Source organism: Vulpes lagopus, chromosome 9 (genome assembly GCF_018345385.1).
Source record: "Vulpes lagopus strain Blue_001 chromosome 9, ASM1834538v1, whole genome shotgun sequence".
NCBI lineage: Eukaryota > Metazoa > Chordata > Mammalia > Carnivora > Canidae > Vulpes > Vulpes lagopus.
Genome location: NC_054832.1, coordinates 32793405 through 32813014, shown reverse-complemented (window position 1 = coordinate 32813014; position 19610 = coordinate 32793405). Strand labels below are relative to the sequence as shown.

At 44.3% G+C, this 19610-nt stretch overlaps 1 protein-coding gene across 5 annotated transcripts in view; it reads right to left on the bottom strand.

Moving 5' to 3' along the window:
• Nucleotides 1–10741: 10741 nt before the first annotated feature.
• The window catches only part of DPYS (dihydropyrimidinase), an 80242-nt gene continuing 71373 nt past the window's right edge, over nt 10742–19610 (bottom strand). Inside the window, exons 9-10 of one of the 5 annotated variants that reach the window (XR_005990019.1) lie at nt 15885–16085; nt 13941–14339 (exon numbers count right to left, since the gene is read on the bottom strand). Coding sequence is in view for 4 of the 5 variants with exons in the window: in XM_041769686.1 (XP_041625620.1) it covers nt 10855–10986 (132 nt within the window). In the remaining variant the exon portion in view is untranslated. Of the gene's footprint in view, nt 10987–13940; nt 14340–15880; nt 16086–19610 lie in introns of those variants that run through there. The other 4 variants (XM_041769687.1, XM_041769686.1, XM_041769688.1 and 1 more) reach the window with 4 other exon arrangements.

The following is a 19610-nucleotide window of genomic DNA, read 5'->3' as shown; positions in this document are numbered from 1 at the left end:
GGTTTTGAGGAGTGAATCGAGAGTGAGGTAAATACAGGTTTCTCTTCCAAACTGGGCTGGAAAGGAAGGACAAATAGAATCAAAATGGCTTGAGTCAAGAATATAGTCAAGAAATTTCTTTAGGGTAGGAGAAACGTAAGCATACTTGTAGTCAAGAGGGAAGGCACCAATAATAGTACCCACTGGCATGTACTGCTAGACACGGACACAGTTTCATTAGGTTTCCCAACAATCCAGTGAAGGAGACAAAATACTTTCCGCATTTTAGAGTTGATGACCCTGTGGCCTGGCGGTTCTGTGGCTTGCCCGATGCCACTGTGGGGATGACGGGACAGTCAGAGACTGTGCTGGGTCAGTGGGGAGAAGGGGGCACATGTGAGAGAAGAAAACAAGCATGGTTGGTGAGAAGATTCAACAGATTCACCTGCTTCAGAAGTTCAGGGATTATCCTAGACTGGACCACAGCTTTGTGATCATTAGACTGGAAGTGATTTTCTTTTCTTTCTTTTTTTTTTTTAAGATTTTATTTATTTATTTGACAGAGAGAATGAAAGTGAGCACAGGCCGGGGGAGCGGCAGGCAGAAGGAGAGGGAGAAACAGACTGGCCGCTGAACAGGGAGCCCAATGCAGGCCTCCACCCCAGGCCCCTGAGATCGTGACCAGAGCTGAAGACAGGCCCTTAACTGGCTGAGCCACCCAGGCGCCCTGGAAGTGATTTTTCACTGCCAAAACAGGACTCCTGTTTGTTTGGTATCTAAGCAGGATCATCAGAGCTGTGGCATACACCCAAAATGGAACCCAAGGGAGAGGAGAGAATGAATTCAGACCATAGGAGAAGAGAAGAATACGGTTACTTTATGACTGCACCCTCGGACACCCAGCTCATTCATAAGGGGGTGATTTCCTATTCCTGGAGCCTAGCACATTACCTGGCACAAAGTAAAAGCCACCATTTGCTGAGGAGACAAATGAGTGATGTGCTAAGTATAGGAGGGTGCAGTTACATCACAACGAAGAGCCCAGAGCCTTCTGCATGTCAGATGCGATGCCAGAGCTTCACACCCACCGTTTCACATAGAAAAATGTATCCAGTTCTCTATACCCACCTCATTTCAGAAAAGATGTGAGGAAATGCTGTCTCACTTCATCCCCACATCATTGCTTGGATGTCAGGAGTATTAGTATTTGTATTTCCAGATAACAAAATTGAGGCATAATCAGTGGCCCAGTACTTTGGATTATCTTGAGGAATTGTAGATTTGAAATCTTTTTAGATGGGTCATATCCACAGGGTCGGACGCTACTGCGTGGAAACTGGGGTTTCTATGTCAGAGAATTAGCCTTTACTTTTATTGCAGTGAGTTTGGACTCAGCCACAGTTGAGCTGTTGAATCTCAGGAACCTCATAACTGCATGTAAGGCCCCTACTCTCAGGTGATTGACTAGCTGTAGACTTCAGGAAATAAACTCCCTGAAAATAATCATGACCAGAGCTGACTTCTACTGAATACCTAGTGGGGGTTGCCACTGTGCGAAGTGATTTCCTTACATTATCTCCATCCTGAGGTGGACACTGTGATGATTCCAACTTAAAGGTAAGGAAATGGAAACTACTCTGTTTGAGGGGCTGGGGGCAGGAGGGCATCTGCAAATTGAAATCTTGGCCCGACTCCACTTTCTCCTCTATACATTCAACAGCCTCTTTGATCTTTCCACTTGGATAGCTCACAAGCATCTCAAATATAACATGCCCAAACCCCAGCCTCAGATCTGCCTCTCAAATCTGTTGAGGTTGCATTTCTGCCGAAGACCCTTCAAAGGCTGCCATTGCTCTTGGGAAGAATAAAAATCTGTCCTGGCTCCTGCCTCTCTCTCTCTCTGTGTTTCTTTCTGGGTCTCTCTCCCACCAGATACTGCAGCCTTCATCCTCTTACTCTTACTTCCGGGTCCCTACCTTCCCCATCCCCAGCCACACACGCTGTTCTCTGCAGGAAGAGTTTCTCTGCCCTGCTTTGCCTGGTTATACTCCTCTTTCAGGTCTCAGCACATTCATCACCTTCTCTGGGAAGCCTTCCCCAGCCATCCTCCAAATCATCAATCTTTTCTCATTTCTCAGGTTCTCATTTCACTGGATACCTCTTCTTTGTAGCACCTGGAAAGGTTTCAGATTAGCCTGGTTTGTGATTATTTGATCAATATCTGTTTCTCTCAGGAGGGCAGGGGCCATATGAGCTTTTGCTCACAATTTTATATCTAGTGCCAATACCTGGCACATAATGAATACTCCGTAAATATTAGTTGTCCAAGGGCATGAGCCAGGACCGGAACCTAGGGCAATATAGCCCGTGGGGCTCTCCTCCCTCATCTCTCTTACATGGGCTAAGGGTCTTTCTGGCTTTAAATCTCTCTGGTGGAGGGGCAAGACGGCGGAAGAGTAGGGTCCCCAAATCACCTGTCCCCAACAAATTACCTAGAAAACCTTCCAACCATCCTGAAAATCTACGAATTCGGCCTGAGATTTAAAGAGAGACCAGCTGGAACGCTACAGTGAGAAGAGTTCCCGCTTCTATCAAGGTAGGAAGACGGGGAAAAAGAAATAAAGACACAAAAGGCCTCCAAGGGGGAGGGGCCCCGCGAGGAGCCGGGCTGAGGCCGGGGCGAGTGTCCCCAGGACAGGAGAGCCCCGACCCGGAGGAGCAGGAGCTGCACCAACCTTCCCCGCGGAAAGGCCTCCCGGGGAATTGGAGCAGGACCCAGAAAGGCGGGGATGCCCTCGGGCTCCCTGGGACAGTGACAGAGGAACTGCGCCCCGGGGAGATGCGCCGAGCTCCCTAAGGGCTGCAGCGCGCACGGCGGGGCCCGGAGCAGCTCCGAGGGGCTCGGGCGGCGGCTCCGCGGAGGGGGCTGCGGGGCGGGAGCGCGAATCCAACAGCGCAGGCCCCGGAGCACAGGGCGCCGGGACACAGCCCAGGATCCAGCCTCCCCCGGGACAGGAAGAGGCCGGGAGGGCTCAGGACAGCAAGGACGCTCCTCCCTGGAACTGAGCAGATCAGCGGCCCCGCCCGGGAGCCCCCAGGCCCTGCAGACGGAGAGCCCCGGAGCTACTGCGGGAGCTGACTCTAGGGCTGCAGAGCTGCCCCCGCCACTGCAGTTGTTCCACCGGGGGCCTCACGGGGTGAACAACCCCCACTGAGCCCTGCACCAGGCAGGGTCTGAGCAGCTCCCCCAAGTGCTAACACCTGAGAATCAGCACAGCAGGCCCCTCCCCCAGAAGACCAGCGACACGGACCAGTTCCAGGGGAAGTCAAGGGACTTAAAGTATACAGAATCGGAAGATACTCCCCCGTGGTTTTTTTGTCTTTGTTTTGTTTTGTGCTTTTTTTTCTTTCTTTCTTCTTGATTTCTGATTGCTTCCCCCACCCCACCCCACCCTTTTTTTCTCCTTTCTTTCTTTTTCTTTCTCGTTTCCCCCTTTTTTTCTTCTTTCTCTTTTTTCTTTTTCTCTTTTCTTTCCTTCTCTCTCTCCTTCTCCTTTTCCCAATACAACTTGTTTTTGGCCACTCTGCACTGAGCAAAATGACTAGAAGGAAAACCTCACCTCAAAAAAAAGAATCAGAAACAGCCTTCTCTCCCACAGAGTTACAAAATCTGGATTACAATTCAGTGTCAGAAAGCCAATTCAGAAGCACTATTATACAGCTACTGGTGGCTCTAGAAAAAACCATAAAGGACTCAAGAGACTTCATGACTGCAGAATTTAGATCCAATCAGGCAGAAATTAAAAATCAATTAAATGAGATGCAATCCAAGCTAGAAGTCCTAACGACCAGGCTTAACGAGGTGGAAGAACGAGTGAGTGACATAGAAGACAAGTTGATGGCAAAGAGGGAAACTGAGGAAAAAAGAGACAGGCAATTAAAAGACCATGAGGATAGATTAAGGGAAATAAATGACAGCCTGAGGAAGAAAAACCTACGTTTAATTGGGGTTCCCGAGGGCGCCAAAAGGGACAGAGGGCCAGAATATGTATTTGAACAAATCCTAGCTGAAAACTTTCCGAATCTGGGAAGGGAAACAGGCATTCAGATCCAGGAAATAGAGAGATCCCCCCCTAAAATCAATAAAAACTGTTCAACACCTCGACATTTAATAGTGAAGCTTGCAAATTCCAAAGATAAGGAGAAGATCCTTAAAGCAGGAAGAGAAAAAAAGTCCCTGACTTTTATGGGGAGGAATATTAGGGTAACAGCAGACCTCTCCACAGAGACCTGGCAGGCCAGAAAGGGCTGGCAGGATATATTCAGGGTCCTAAATGAGAAGAACATGCAACCAAGAATACTTTATCCAGCAAGGCTCTCATTCAAAATGGAAGGAGAGATAAAGAGCTTCCAAGACAGGCAGGAACTGAAAGAATATGTAACCTCCAAACCAGCTCTGCAAGAAATTTTAAGGGGAACTCTTAAAATCCCCCTTTAAGAAGAAGTTCAGTGGAACAATCCACAAAAACAAGGACTGAATAGATATGATGACACTAAACTCATATCTATCAATAGTAACTCTGAACGTGATCGCCTTAATGACCCCATCAAAAGGCGCAGGGTTTCAGCCTGGATAAAAAAGCAGGACCCATCTATTTGCTGTCTACAAAAGACTCATTTTAGACAGAAGGACACCTACAGCCTGAAAATAAAAGGTTGGAGAACCATTTACCATTCAAATGGTCCTCAAAAGAAAGCAGGGGTAGCCATCCTTATTTCAGATAAATTAAAATTTACCCCGAAGACTATAGTGAGAGATGAAGAGGGACACTATCTCATACTCAAAGGATCTATCCAACAAGAGGACTTAACAATCCTCAATATATATGCCCCAAATGTGGGAGCTGCCAAATATTTAAACCAATTAATAACCAAACTGAAGAAATACTTTGATAATAATACACTTATACTTGGAGACTTCAATCTAGCTCTTTCTATACTCGATAGGTCTTCTAAACACAACATATCCAAAGAAACGAGAGCTTTAAATGATACACTGGACCAGATGGATTTCACAGATATCTACAGAACTTTACATCCAAACTCAACTGAATACACATTCTTCTCAAGTGCACATGGAACTTTCTCCAGAATAGACCACATACTGGGTCACAAATCGGGTCTGAACCGATACCAAAAGATCGGGATAGTCCCCTGCATATTCTCAGACCATAATGCCTTGAAATTAGAACTTAATCACAACAAGAAGTTTGGAAGGACCACAAACACGTGGAGGTTAAGGACCATCCTGCTAAAAGATGAAAAGGTCAACCAGGAAATTAAGGAAGAATTAAAAAGATTCATGGAAACTAATGAGAATGAAGATACAACCGTTCAAAATCTTTGGGATGCAGCAAAAGCAGTCCTGAGGGGGAAATACATCGCAATACAAGCATCCATTCAAAAACTGGAAAGAACTCAAATTCAAAAGCTCACCTTACACATAAAGGAACTAGAGAAAAAGCAACAAATGGACCCCACCCCCAGCAGAAGAAGAGAGTTAATTAAAATTCGAGCAGAACTAAATGATATTGAGACCAAAAGAACTGTGGAACAGATCAACAAAACCAGGAGTTGGTTCTTTGAAAGAATTAATAAGATAGATAAACCATTAGCCAACCTTATTAAAAAGAAGAGAGAGAAGACTCAAATTAATAAAATCATGAATGAGAAAGGAGAGATCACCACCAACACCAAGGAAATACAAACGATTTTAAAAACATATTATGAACAGCTGTACGCCAATAAATTAGGAAATCTAGAAGAAATGGACGCATTCCTGGAAAGCCACAAACTACCAAAACTGGAGCAGGAAGAAATAGAAAACCTGAACAGGCCAATAACCAGGGAGGAAATTGAAGCAGTCATCAAAAACCTCCCAAGACACAAGAGTCCAGGGCCAGATGGCTTCCCAGGAGAATTCTATCAAACGTTTAAAGAAGAAATCATACCTATTCTACTAAAGCTGTTTGGAAAGATAGAAAGAGATGGAGTACTTCCAAATTCGTTCTATGAGGCCAGCATCACCTTAATTCCGAAACCAGACAAAGATCCCACCAAAAAGGAGAATTACAGACCAATATCCCTGATGAACATGGATGCAAAAATTCTCAACAAGATACTAGCCAATAGGATCCAACAACACATTAAGAAAATTACTCACCATGACCAAGTAGGATTTATCCCCGGGACACAAGGCTGGTTCAACACTCGTAAAACCATCAATGTGATTCATCATATCAGCAAGAGAAAAACCAAGAACCATATGATACTCTCATTAGATGCAGAGAAAGCATTTGACAAAATACAGCATCCATTCCTGATCAAAGCCCTTCAGAGTGTTGGGATAGAGGGAACTTTCCTTGACATCTTAAAAGCCATTTACGAAAAGCCCACAGCAAATATCATTCTCAATGGGGAAGCACTGGGAGCCTTTCCCCTAAGATCAGGAACAAGACAGGGATGTCCACTCTCACCACTGCTGTTCAACATAGTTCTGGAAGTCCTAGCCTCAGCAATCAGACAACAAAAAGACATTAAAGGCATTCAAATTGGCAAAGAAGAAGTCAAACTTTCCCTCTTCGCCGATGACATGATACTCTACATAGAAAACCCAAAAGCCTCCACCCCAAGATTGCTAGAACTCATACAGCAATTTGGTAGCGTGGCAGGATACAAAATCAATGCCCAGAAATCAATGGTATTTCTATACACTAACAATGAGACTGAAGAAAGAGAAATTAAGGAGTCAATCCCATTTACAATTGCACCCAAAAGCATAAGACACCTAGGAATAAACCTAACCAAAGAGGTAAAAGATCTATACCCTAAAAACTATAGAACACTTCTGAAAGAAATTGAGGAAGACACAAAGAGATGGAAAAATATTCCATGCTCATGGATTGGCAGAATTAATATTGTAAAAATGTCAATGTTACCCAGGGCAATTTACACGTTTAATGCAATCCCTATCAAAATACCATGGACTTTCTTCAGAGAGTTAGAACAAATTATTTTAAGATTTGCGTGGAATCAGAAAAGACCCCGAATAGCCAGGGGAATTTTAAAAAAGAAAACCATAGCTGGGGGCATCACAATGCCAGATTTCAGGTTGTACTACAAAGCTGTGGTCATCAAGACAGTGTGGTACTGGCACAAAAACAGACACATAGATCAATGGAACAGAATAGAGAACCCAGAAGTGGACCCTGAAATGTACGGTCATCTAATATTCGATAAAGGAGGAAAGACTATCCATTGGAAGAAAGACAGTCTCTTCAATAAATGGTGCTGGGAAAATTGGACATCCACATGCAGAAGAATGAAACTGGACCACTCCCTTTCACCATACACAAAGATAAACTCAAAATGGATGAGAGATCTAAATGTGAGACCAGAGTCCATCAAAATCATAGAAGAGAACACAGGCAACACCCTTTTTGAACTCGGCCACAGTAACTTCTTGCAAGATACATCCACAAAGGCAAAAGAAACAAAAGCAAAAATGAACTATTGGGACTTCATCAAGATAAGAAGCTTTTGCACAGCAAAGGATACAGTCAACAAAACTAAAAGACAACCTACAGAATGGGAAAAGATATTTGCAAATGACCTATCAGATAAAGGGCTAGTTTCCCAGATCTGTAAAGAACTTATTAAACTCAACACCAAAGAAACAAACAATCCAATCATGAAATGGGCAAAAGACATGAAGAGAAATCTCACAGAGGAAGACATGGACATGGCCAACACGCACATGAGAAAATGCTCTGCATCACTGGCCATCAGGGAAATACAAATCAAAACCACAATGAGATACCACCTCACACCAGTGAGAATGGGGAAAATTAACAAGGCAGGAAACAACAAATGTTGGAGAGGATGCGGAGAAAAGGGAACCCTCTTACACTGTTGGTGGGAATGTGAACTGGTGCAGCCACTCTGGAAAACTGTGTGGAGGTTCCTCAAAGAGTTAAAAATAGACCTGCCCTACGACCCAGCAATTGCACTGTTGGGGATTTACCCCAAAGATTCAGATGCAATGAAACGTCGGGACACCTGCACCCCGATGTTTCTAGCAGCAATGGCCACAATAGCCAAACTGTGGAAGGAGCCTCGGTGTCCATCGAAAGATGATGGATAAAGAAGATGTGGTCTATGTATACAATGGAATATTACTCAGCCATTAGAAACGACAAATACCCACCATTTGCTTCAACGTGGATGGAACTGGAGGGTATTATGCGGAGTGAAATAAGTCAATCGGAGAAGGACAAACAGTGTATGTTCTCATTCATTTGGGGAATATAAATAATAGTGAAAGGGAATATAAAGGAAGGGAAAAGAAATGTTGGGAAATATCAGGAAGGGAGACAGAACATAAAGACTCCTAACTCTGGGAAACGAACTAGGGGTGGTGAAAGGGGAGGAGGGCGGGTGTTGGAGGGGAATGGGTGACGGGCACTGAGGCGGACACTTGACGGGATGAGCACTGGGTGTTTTTTTGTATGTTGGTAAATTGAACACCAATAAAAATTAATTTAAAAAAAATAAATCTCTCTGGTGCTTTCACTTCCTGCCCAAATGAAGTGTAAGTCTGATCTGTGTTTGAATGTAATGAAGATTTCACCCAGCAAACAGTTCTCTCTCTTTCTATTCTAATACAAGTTTTGAGGCATAAACACCCAGAGTTTAAGTTTGTTTTCTGTGAAAATAAAATTTCAAAACATTTATGACTTTGGAAGAATTGCAGAAATATATTAATTTCAGGTATTGTTGACATCTCATTCCCCAGTAATTAACTCAAATAATATATTGTATGAGACTGAAGGACCTATGTTTACTTGGCTCATGAGAAAATTTGAAAACAGCAAGGTTTATTTCTCAAGTGGCTTCATAAATTACTGAAGCAAGAGGATGTGCTTCCCTGCTCTTCAGTGGCTAATAATGTACTCACTTTTCAGTCAGGGCCAATGAAAGCAAATAGGGAGGTAATAGTCTATCAATCACTGTGGAATTTCTTTTGTACAGGGGTTTGTTCCATCTTGTTTGCGTTGTGTGATTGTGCTGTTGAGCAATAATGGCCATGAAGTGTGACTCAGAGGAGACTCTAGGCACCTACAATGGTATCAGATGGCTTCATTCTACCTCAGTGCAGAACAAAAAAGCAGTCATGCTCAAAGAAATAACAGTAGCTAATGTTGATTGAGGATTTACTCTATGCCCAGTAGAGTGTTAACTGCTTGCGACTTACTCCCTTTGATTCTCCCCCAAATCTTACAGGTAAGCATTACTATTCCCCCATTTTACAGATGGAACATTTGAAGCTGAGAGAATTTAAGTCATTTGCCAAGGTGGTGACAGAGGTAAGTTTTTTTTTTTTTTAAGATGTATTTATTTATTTTAGAGAGAGAGAGAGTGGAGAGGCAGAGAGAGTCTTCAGCAGACCCTGCACAGAGTCTGTTGCAGGGTTTGATCTCACAACCCTGAGATCACGACCCTAAGATCCCAACCTGAGCCCAAACAAGAGTCAGAGAGTTAAACCAAGGCGCCCCAACAGAGGCAAGTTTTGAACTCAGTCAGTTTGATTCCCAGAGTCCCCATTCTCGAGTACTTCTTCATACAGCCAACCACATGGTGTAAACACCTCCTCCATGGGAAGATGAAACCATAGTGGCGTGGAGCAGAGCATGACTTGCAGGAGCCACTCAGCAGCACAGAGCTCACACGGACACCAGATTTCTGGAGTCAGCCCCACTCTGCATCAAGCAAGGTATCCCTGGCAAGAGGCACTGCTGGATGTGAGAAATCCCAGGAGTGGTAAGGCCAGATGGACACCGCTTTAAGATCAGCTCCCCATCGCTGGAGGGGCCAGCCGCAGGGGAGCTCCCATTGGCTCGGGCACTTGGTCCGCAGCAGAGCAGCCCCCCACCTGGAGAAGCAGCCCACTCAGAGGTTGTTTGACCCAAGTCACTCGCTGGCCTGCGCTTTCCACCGGTGCTCTTGACTTTAGGTTCAAGGAGGGAAACAACAAATCTGGATTCAATTCTTTTAAACAAAATGTGCAATAGAAAGATAACCTAACTTTCAGGTTGCTCCAAGAGAAATGCCCTTACGTGAATGCTAGATTTGTTAAAAGAATTGAAACTAATTTCATGAGAACTGCCATTAATTTCAGAAAATCCTGTCTTCCGCTCCTCCGGTGTTATGTATTACTTAGTTGGCAATAGTGTCCAGCAGTGCTGTAGAGGTGAGATGGTGCACTTTAACCAGTACCATTTAGGTGGTTCAGAAACTGATTGGTACTTGATACACCCTGGAGACCCCCTTTCCAGTCATCCTGTGACAATATCTAGGGTCTGAGAAGTTGTAATGGATGTACCTCAGTTTCACCACATATAAAATGGGGGTAATGACAGTTCCCTTCTCAGAGTGATATTGGAAGGATGGTATGAAATAATACTTGTAAAGTACGTAGGATTTTAGTAGGTAGGCTTTTTTTTTTTATATAAAGATTTATTTATTTAACACAGAGAGAGTGAGAGAGAGGCAGAGACACAGGCAGAGGGAGAAGCAGGCTCCATGCAGGGAGCCCGACGTGGGACTCGATCCGCGGTCTCCAGGATCACGCCCTGGACTGCAGGCGGCGCCAAACCGCTGCGCCACCGGGGCTGCCCCTAGTGGGTAGGCTTTTAATGATTGTGAGCTGCCATGATTTTTTCTGGCTTTAATGAGGTTCAGACAACTGTACATCATCCAGGGGTGGGTTCTTTTGAAAATCTTCACCAAGGAATACACTATCATGGTCAACTGGAGTCAGGTAGGCTGGGATTCACATCCTGGGTCACCCACAGGCCAGCTGAATGCCTTCAGGTAATCATTTTCTCTGAGGCTTTGTTGTCTCATCTGTTCAATCTGGATGATAATAATAGCATCTACCTCATAGAACTGCAGAGAGAATGAAATGGCAGTGTCTATACAGAGTTTAGCACTGGGCCAGACACCTGATAGGGGCCTAATAAGGGTCATATTAAGGAAGAGCACATTTATCGGTTTCATTACAGAAAAAGCCAAAGGTCCTGTATTCTTGTGGAGACTGCATTCTATTTTCAGGCAAAAAGCAGTCTTTAAAAAGCCCTGTTGCTGCTTCCCTACTCTGCCCTGTTGCAGCTTGTCATGCGAACCCCCATTGGTCCATGTGGGCCAGTCAAGGGCCAGTCCCAGGGGTACCTCCACTGCAGACCGTTGAGCTCACCTGCGCACTGCTCCCCTTCAAAAAAACAGGATTTAAAATGCTTGCTCTTCAGAAAGCCTTTCCAAGTTCAGACATTTCCAAGTCCCTGTAGCTGTGATACATTAATTTCAACTCACCAAGCCCATTGTAAAGGTCTACCCTGTGTAAAACATTGTGTTGGTGTTGTTTGAGGCACAAACTGTTAAGAAACCGTCCCCATCTTCAAGGAACTTGAACAAAGCAGTTGCAAATATTTTGCACGATAAATGCAACATAATTGTTTTATCATATTAGATTATCATACAGTCTGAAATAAAACATAGGCAAATATTTTTCAAAATTGGCCATTTCTATTTTTAGAAACTCTCCTGACACGCTAGAGATGCAGTCCTGACCCCTAAACACAAATAATAATCTGCTGTAGTGCGAATTTTCATTCATGAATTATTTCTCTCCTTGTCCCTTGTCATCACCATCGTTTTCTTCTTTTATTCCCAAGATGAATTCACGGAGCACCTCACTGTGCCACTCACTGTGCATCTGAGGAACAGTGGCAGCCCACACTGAGGGGATTCGTTTAGTGTTCTATAGACAGTAGGTGTTTAATAAATGATAGATCCATTGCTTTTTTTTTTACCTTGACTACAGATACTATGTAAAAAGAAGGAATGGGAGAGACTGGATTTGACAAAAAGAAATCTAATTGCTCTACTTGGGCCTTCAGGGGGTCAGTAGCAAGTAGCTGGGAAAGGAGGTAAGGAGGAGAGTAAAAGTTGGTGTGGGGGAGGGACAAGGGGCAGAGGGCGAATCTGACCTCCAATGGTGGCAGAGCCAGAGGTTTGCACATATCATCTCAGTTCATATTCTCAACTGACCTCTGCAAAGGAGGTATTCATCATTCCCCCCTTACCTATAGAGGAACTGAGGCCAAGAAGGTCAAGTCATCTCAGTCAAGTGGTACAAATCTAGTTTTTGTGATGTTAAGGGCTGTGACAGGCCCAGATCTTTCCCTTATAGGATGCGGCCTCCTGTCCAATGGGGGGTGAGGGTGGGGCTAGTTGGGGAGAGAAAACGTTGGGAGAAGAGGGTACCAGTTGTAGCTGCAGATGCTGACAATGAGACCTGCAGTTGGCGCTTGAGAGCCTGCCTCCACCCATCCCAACGTTTCAGCTTGTGTCGGTTCCCAATGATCAGGGGGCACCTCCTGGGAGCTCCCATGCCCAGTGACCCCTGAGCTCTCTGCAGACCCACACCATGCTCTCACCCCGCTCTCACATTTTAATTTTAAAAATTAGTAAAGGTCTCTTGAAAATGCAGTCATTTAGTGGTAAAGGGATCTCACTTTGTATACCAGAGGCAATCCTGAAAAAATATTAAATATTAAGACCTTGAATCCTTTTCTTCCTATGGCTTCATACTATTATTATTATTTAGAATTATCACGACAAGCCTAATAAAAGCAATATATGGATCCCCACATGCATTTCAAATGACTCTGTTGACACAGAATCCTATAGCTATTTCATTTTCCAGAATGGATCTATCAAACAGATCATGAATCCACGCCCTTCATTGAAAGCAACCTTACACTAAAATACTCCACAAACTTTGTCCCTGCTCACTTCATCTCTATCAATTTAGGAACTTAACAGGAACTCCTTTGCTTCCTCCTTTATTTAAAAATTAATAAAAATGCACTGAATACCCATCAATTCCCAGGCACTCTGCTAGATGCTGGGAAAATGATAGTGACCAGACTGACCCTGCCCTGAATGAGCATTCAGTATCCTGGAGGAGACAGACACGTAATGACATGCAGTGACTGTAGCGCAGTAAGACAGGTGCTGGGACGGGGCGTCTGCCGGGCCTGGTGAGGACGACATGACCTAACATGATCCACCACGTTGAATCTAGGAAAGCCCCTGAGAAGGGCTGACATTTAAGCTGTGTTTACTGGATGAGTGGAAATTGGCTTTTAGGTAAGAAAGCGATGTAATGATTTCAGAGGATTCAAATGTTTTATTGTGGAGCTTCTATTGTCCACCAAAGCAGAGGAGAATACTAATAAAATATTTTAAGGTGTCTCTCAGCTGGCAAAAAAAGACCTGCGATTCTTCTTTAATGTAGTTCACTATCCTTTTTTTCTGTGTGTTCGAAACAAATTATAATTGAGCAAACTAGATTCCTATCACCCTTTGTCAAAGGCACAGGTGCACTCCTGACCTTAGTGAGTAAGTCAGGGACAGAAGTATCTGCAATGAGAGCATAATCGCCTTGATTTTACTCGTTTTAAAAATTCCTCTTGACCTAGTTACCTAGGAGAAGAAGTGTAAGCTCAGCTTCTCTGCATACACGGAAGGATCACAGGACAGACCCGGAAGCACAGGGGATGGAAGGTCTCACTGTAGCCTCTCTCAGCCGCACTGATTCTTTTTAATTCTCCCAAATCCTTCACTCATCAGTGTGATTGGATAATTTGCCTTGTACTTAATCTAAGGTTGAGTATCCAATTTAATTACATGAGGTTTGCTCAGGGACCCAATTTCTGGGAGTTGCTGAAACAGATGTCACATAGGAAATTATGCTTTTGAATCCAAACCAACCTCCCAGAGTCCCAATCCTACAAGTTAGAAGCAGATACACATAACCCAGAAAACGAGACATAAAATGCAGATCTAAATGTTTATTGATTATCATAGGCTGTAAAACCACAGAGTTTGCTATTTTTAAACATATGTAGCCATTAAAAATATCTTAAACAAGAAAGTGATTTTGAAAATCTCAAAGCAAGAAACCCAGGACAAGCAAAGATGACATTTTAAAGTATCATCAATGAATTTTCACATTGACTTTCCATCACAATAATATTCATTTATATCTTCAATCTTACACAACAACAAAGTCACAGTGAGAAAGACAGCGATTGCTTCTGAAAGTAAATCAAAGAAGCCTGGAGCGATTATTTTTTCAAAAGGAACGTGGGGAGTTGAAATAAGGCCTGCTTCTCCATGGGCTGACAACGCTTAACAGTGATGGGAAGAGCAGAATCCTTTTCTCTGATTTTTACCTTTGAACAGAATGAAAGGAACTCAGTGTAACATTCTCCCTCACATAGAGATGCAGAACTCAAGTCTAACCCCCAAGAAATGCTATAATCAAAGAAAACACTAATCCTGCTCCTATAAATGCTGTTAATAGTATGTTTACAGCATTCAAGAGAATGTCTTCCTTTTGCTAATCTTCCTCTGAATTTTTAACATAATCTTCCTGGATTGGGAAAAATAATTCCAATAGTAAGGAAATGACACCCCCCCCCCAAACAAAAATTTTTGGCTGTGTAGCACTGATATGACAACGTTCCATAATAAAGGGAACATAGCACAAAATACACAGCGCCTCCTTATTCAAGGCACGGGGTTTAGGGAAGCATAGGTTGTCCTGACATGAAAATTTGCAACTCCTAAGTGGCCATATATACAACTAGTCCTTTGACAGTGTCCCTAATTAACACAAACATCTACCCCTGTTCATTATGTCGGCCCCTTGTGTAAGTCTTTTGTTTTTGTTTTTAAATATTTTATTTATTAATGAGAGAGAGAGAGAGAGAGAGAGGCAGAGACAGCCAGAGAGAGAAGCAGGCTCCATGCAGGAAACCTGACATGGGACTGGATCCGGGAGCCCCGGGGTCATGCCCTGGGCTGAAGGTGGCGCTAAACCGCTGAGTCACCAAGTAAGTCTTTTGGAGATTGCTATGTGTTGAAACATCTGAAAGCATCACAAGATCTTACAAATTTTGAGTTTAGCGAAATTGCAAAACTGGCAACTCATGTAGATTTCATGAATTCAGTGGACAGTGTTGGAGAGATGTTAAATCATGGCAAAGCTGCTCCTGAATAGGCATCTGACAGTGCTGGATCAGAAAATAACTGAAAGAAATGGAAGGAAGGAAAGAAAGAAAGAAGAAAAGGAAGGAAGGAAGGAAGGGAGGAAGGAAAGGGAGGAGGGAGGGAAGGAGGGAGGGAGGAAATTGACAAGAATGATGATAATAGATGCTTGAAAACAGAAATATCTGGATGTCAAAAGACTAAGAAAACTGAGGAAGTACTGAAATATTTTTTTCAGAATGACTATATCTACAATATTATTTCAAAAATTAAGTGTGCAATGAAGTACATGAAATGATACCAGGTAATTTTACCTAAAAAATTATACCCTAAAAAGCAATATTTCATTCATTTTTTCATTCATTTTAAGTTCTAGAAAATAGTTGCATATATAATACGAATATTTTTTTTCTCAGATAAAGCCCCAATTAAATAGTTTATAAATTTTTGCTCATATTTGATACTTCAAGGCTTTGCGGAATGTTTCCCAACATCTCAGAGAATAAATCTCTAACTAGACCAAGGCCTTCTTCAATCTGGAGGCTCATCTAAGTGTTCTGCATCAAGAGGTCTTTTATCAGTCTCCCCTTGGCTAATCTGTCCTTGAGACTCATGTCACTTTGAAGCCTTTGACCTTGACCTTGGACTCTTCAAATGCTAATGAAAACAGAGATGCTGATTTCATCTGTTGTCAAGGCAGGAATACCCATTTTGCCCACCATCCTTACCCACAGCACTTGGCTCAGGGGCCGGCCTGTTTCCTCATCCCTGATGCAGAGTCTTCTTCTGTCTCTTTAGATTTTAAGGTGACAACTTCTCCCTTGTAGGGCTTACGCTCCACAGGGATAGGTGTGCAAGTCTGAAACGGAACAGTTCATTTTTCTCTTGTGGTTTATCGACTTCCTGAACTCAAAGTATAATGCAGCTCCCTTGATGAAGTATGAGAGCAAAAATAAATTTTACACATTGACATGTCATGTGCCTCCCACCCTGTGTCCTTTCACAGAAATTCCTGGCACCCCTGGGGACCTGTGCTATGCCCCACTCTTTGCGGTGTCTGACACAGGCCCACGGAGCACTCTCCAACCATTGCACTAGAGCCTCTGCAACATCCTCACGCCCTTCTAGTTCTATTACCATCTTGCAGTCCTCCCGACCTGTGACCCTCTCTCCTATTTTCACTCCTAAGCTGCTTTGTTATACCTCTCCTAAGCATCTGAGCATTTTTTCAGATTTTAGCAATCTGTGTGTGCGTTTTCTTATTTTCTCACCTGCCCCTGTGTGTCGTAGGCCATCCACACAATCTCACATCTCTAACTACACCTCTTGGGTGGCCAGCTGAGCAGTGGAACCCCCACCCCCACGCCCCTGCTGGATTCAGTTTGAGTTAGTTCAGTGCTTGTTCAGACTTTAAAAATCTGGACTTTGTAAACAAAGAAATTCACAAGAAGTAGCTAGAGCACACTGTCTGTAAACATGGATACAAATTCACTGACAAATCAAGAGGCAGCAAGCCACAGCGATTAAGGGCATGGCGCTGGGACCAGACTGTTTGGGCACGTTACTTAACGCTGTGTTTCAGTTGCCTGGATTTAAACTGGGAGTAGTAACAGCACCTCCTTTATGGAGTAGTCATAAGAAGTTTAAAAATAAGTAAGTAATAATAATAAAAAAAGTAAATCAGGGCGCCTGTGTGGCTCAGTCAGCCAAGCGTCTGCCTTCAGCTTGTATCATGGTCCCGGGGTCCTGGGATCGATTCGCACGTCGGGCTCCCTGCTCTACAGGGAGCCTGCTCCTCCCCTGCCGCTCCCCCCCACCCATTTTCTCTCTAATAAACAAAATATTTAAAAAAAAATCATTTAGAATAAAGCATAGCATAGAATAAGCTCTTAGTAAATATGTGTGTACGCAGGAATATGTACACACACACATAACGTTTGTCTTGTTCTGACCACCAAAACTAACAGACTGTAGTGATCAACAGTGTGAGCTTTCACATACGACGCATTTAAGTTTGCACTCTAGCTTTGCCTTTTACCAGTGTGGGAAGCTGGCAAGCTGAGAGATCCACCCGAGTCTACACACTCGTCTAGGAAACAGAGGGCATGCAAGCCATCTCCCAGATACAAAGAATTTCCTTCCCTCCTTCAAAATTTATTGCCAGGCCGGCCCTGATATTTTGCCAGGCAGAGAGGACAAAACAAAGAACAACACAGAGGCTGTGCCTTAACTCTGAGAGTTGCAGTATAGTGTCGGCCATACACTGAGCACTGGGCACACGGGAGGAGCCCTGGCCTCCGCTCAGCAGTCTCTGCCCGTTTTCTGTGTCTGCTTAGATGCTTTGCTGGGTTTCCATTCTGGCTCACTGTCAACTCAGTCCTTCTCTTCACTCTGGATCCTGTTGTCATCCTGAGGAACATCAATCCATACAGGCAAGCGGAGGCCCAGCTTCCTCCTATCTGTGCTACCCAGCCCCTGCACCTGTGGTTACCTGAAGCCAATCCACACTTGCAACTTTAAACCCATTAACACCCCACTCTCCGACCACATCCTCCCTCTCTGGGAGGTCTCTGTGTTTTTACCTCCCCTGGTTTACTTTCCAAGCCAGACCATAGGATCTATCACTTAAATCTACGGTGACCATACAACTGAGGCTGTAAAGCAACTAAACATAATTAACGAGCATCATCAGACCCAGCTAAGAAAGCCAGGATTCAATTCCATATGTTGCCTACAATCTGAAGGGTCTCGCCTTTCTCTCTTCCTTTCGGCACTGGCACCCAGTGAAATCCGTGGTGGATTTCAGCTCACTCACCAGTGACAGAAGTGAGCAGGTCTTTGTGTCACCTGCCCTCATGCTGCACACCCCTCCCCAGCCCCACTCTGTCTCCCACTTCATCCAACAGTTCCTTCGGAACTTTACTGCTTGTGGTTTTCAGCTGTCACTTGTTTGGTCTCTCCCCAACTCCTCTGTGGGGAGTGGTGGCTAACAGCTGTGCTTTAGGCAGGGAGGTCATGTCTAGGCACCGCCCTCCTCGCTCAGGGGTCGGCTTGCTCATGAGCTGCAGGCTAGGGGGTAGCACATGACCCAAACCAGGTGACCAGTGTCCCTCCCAGAACCCCCTGCCAGAGCTGTGCCTTTGCCCATGTGGCATTACCACTCTCCTTTCGGCCTAAATATCTCTGATTCATCTGCTATAACTCAGCCCAGATGATCATCCCTCCAGGAAGCTTTAGTCCTCCCTGACACGTCTTATCCTACTTACCAATTTTCTGTAATCATCTGTTAACTTGTCAATCTCTTCCAGCAGATTCAGAGCAGTGGTACTACTCTGTTTTTCCATAACAAATACTCAATACAGAGTCAATCAATTCCTACCAAGGGTGTGATGGGAAGGAGCTTTATCCTATCTGAGCTTTATCTCCTCTTTATGCGGATTGTCCTAGCCTGGGCTGACTCAGTTTCTCTCACTCTCCTTTGTTGTGCTTCACCATTTATCTGTCCTCTGAGCTGTACTTCCTCTTTGCCCAGCTGTCTTCTGCGGGCAGGTCTCAGTTCCCATGCTTGTCTAGAAACCACTATCTGGCTGCTCAGTCACTGCACGAACAGCATCACCAGGCACCTCGCAGCCTGGCTGGTCCCTCTGGTCACAGTGGCCACCATGCATCTTGCACCTGACTGTCCAGGTCGAATGTGCACACAGTGCGACTCTTTCTCTGCCTTGAGGCTCTGGGTAGGCAGGGCATGATTTCCTATCAGAATGGCGGTGGGACGTTAACCACTCTGGCCCCTACTGCCACCTCAGAAACAAACCAACCCTTTCTGGGGAGGCTTTGCTGCTCCACACTTCACAGTCATCCCTTTTGATAGATGACTGGACAGGAATCAAAGACAATTTAAGTTCTGGTCCCAAGCCTCCCAATACTTTTCACCTTTTAATATCTTCTTATCCTTAGAGAGGTGGGTTACATAAACTCTTTAATGCCAGATCCACATGTTGTTCATCTTTGTACTGTCTCCTGCCCCTGGCATTGCACTCTGTGTAAAATCAGAGCCTCAAAAGATGTCCATTGTGACAAAATGGAAAGGTGATGGCACTCATTCTGAAACTCGTAAGCCATCACTGTGTTATTCAGAAGCTCTGTAGCATGTTTGTTTTCTGAGTAGATCTAACCCACAGCCCTTGTTCCTTCTCTCTAGTGACAATAACAAATCTCTATCTGACGTGTGAAGCTGCCCAGCCCTGACATGGCCCCTGACATCTGGTGAGACCAGTGTGTCATGCTCATGGGCAATCCTAAGTGGTCGGGTCTGAAACAAAGTGGGCTTCATTCCCTAGTATCCTGGATGAGTACAGTGATTAGCACAGGCTCCATCCTGAGGGTCCAGCTAAACCCCCATACCTAATTCTTAGAGGACATTTATGGAAGAGCAGGATAAAGGAGAGGGCTCT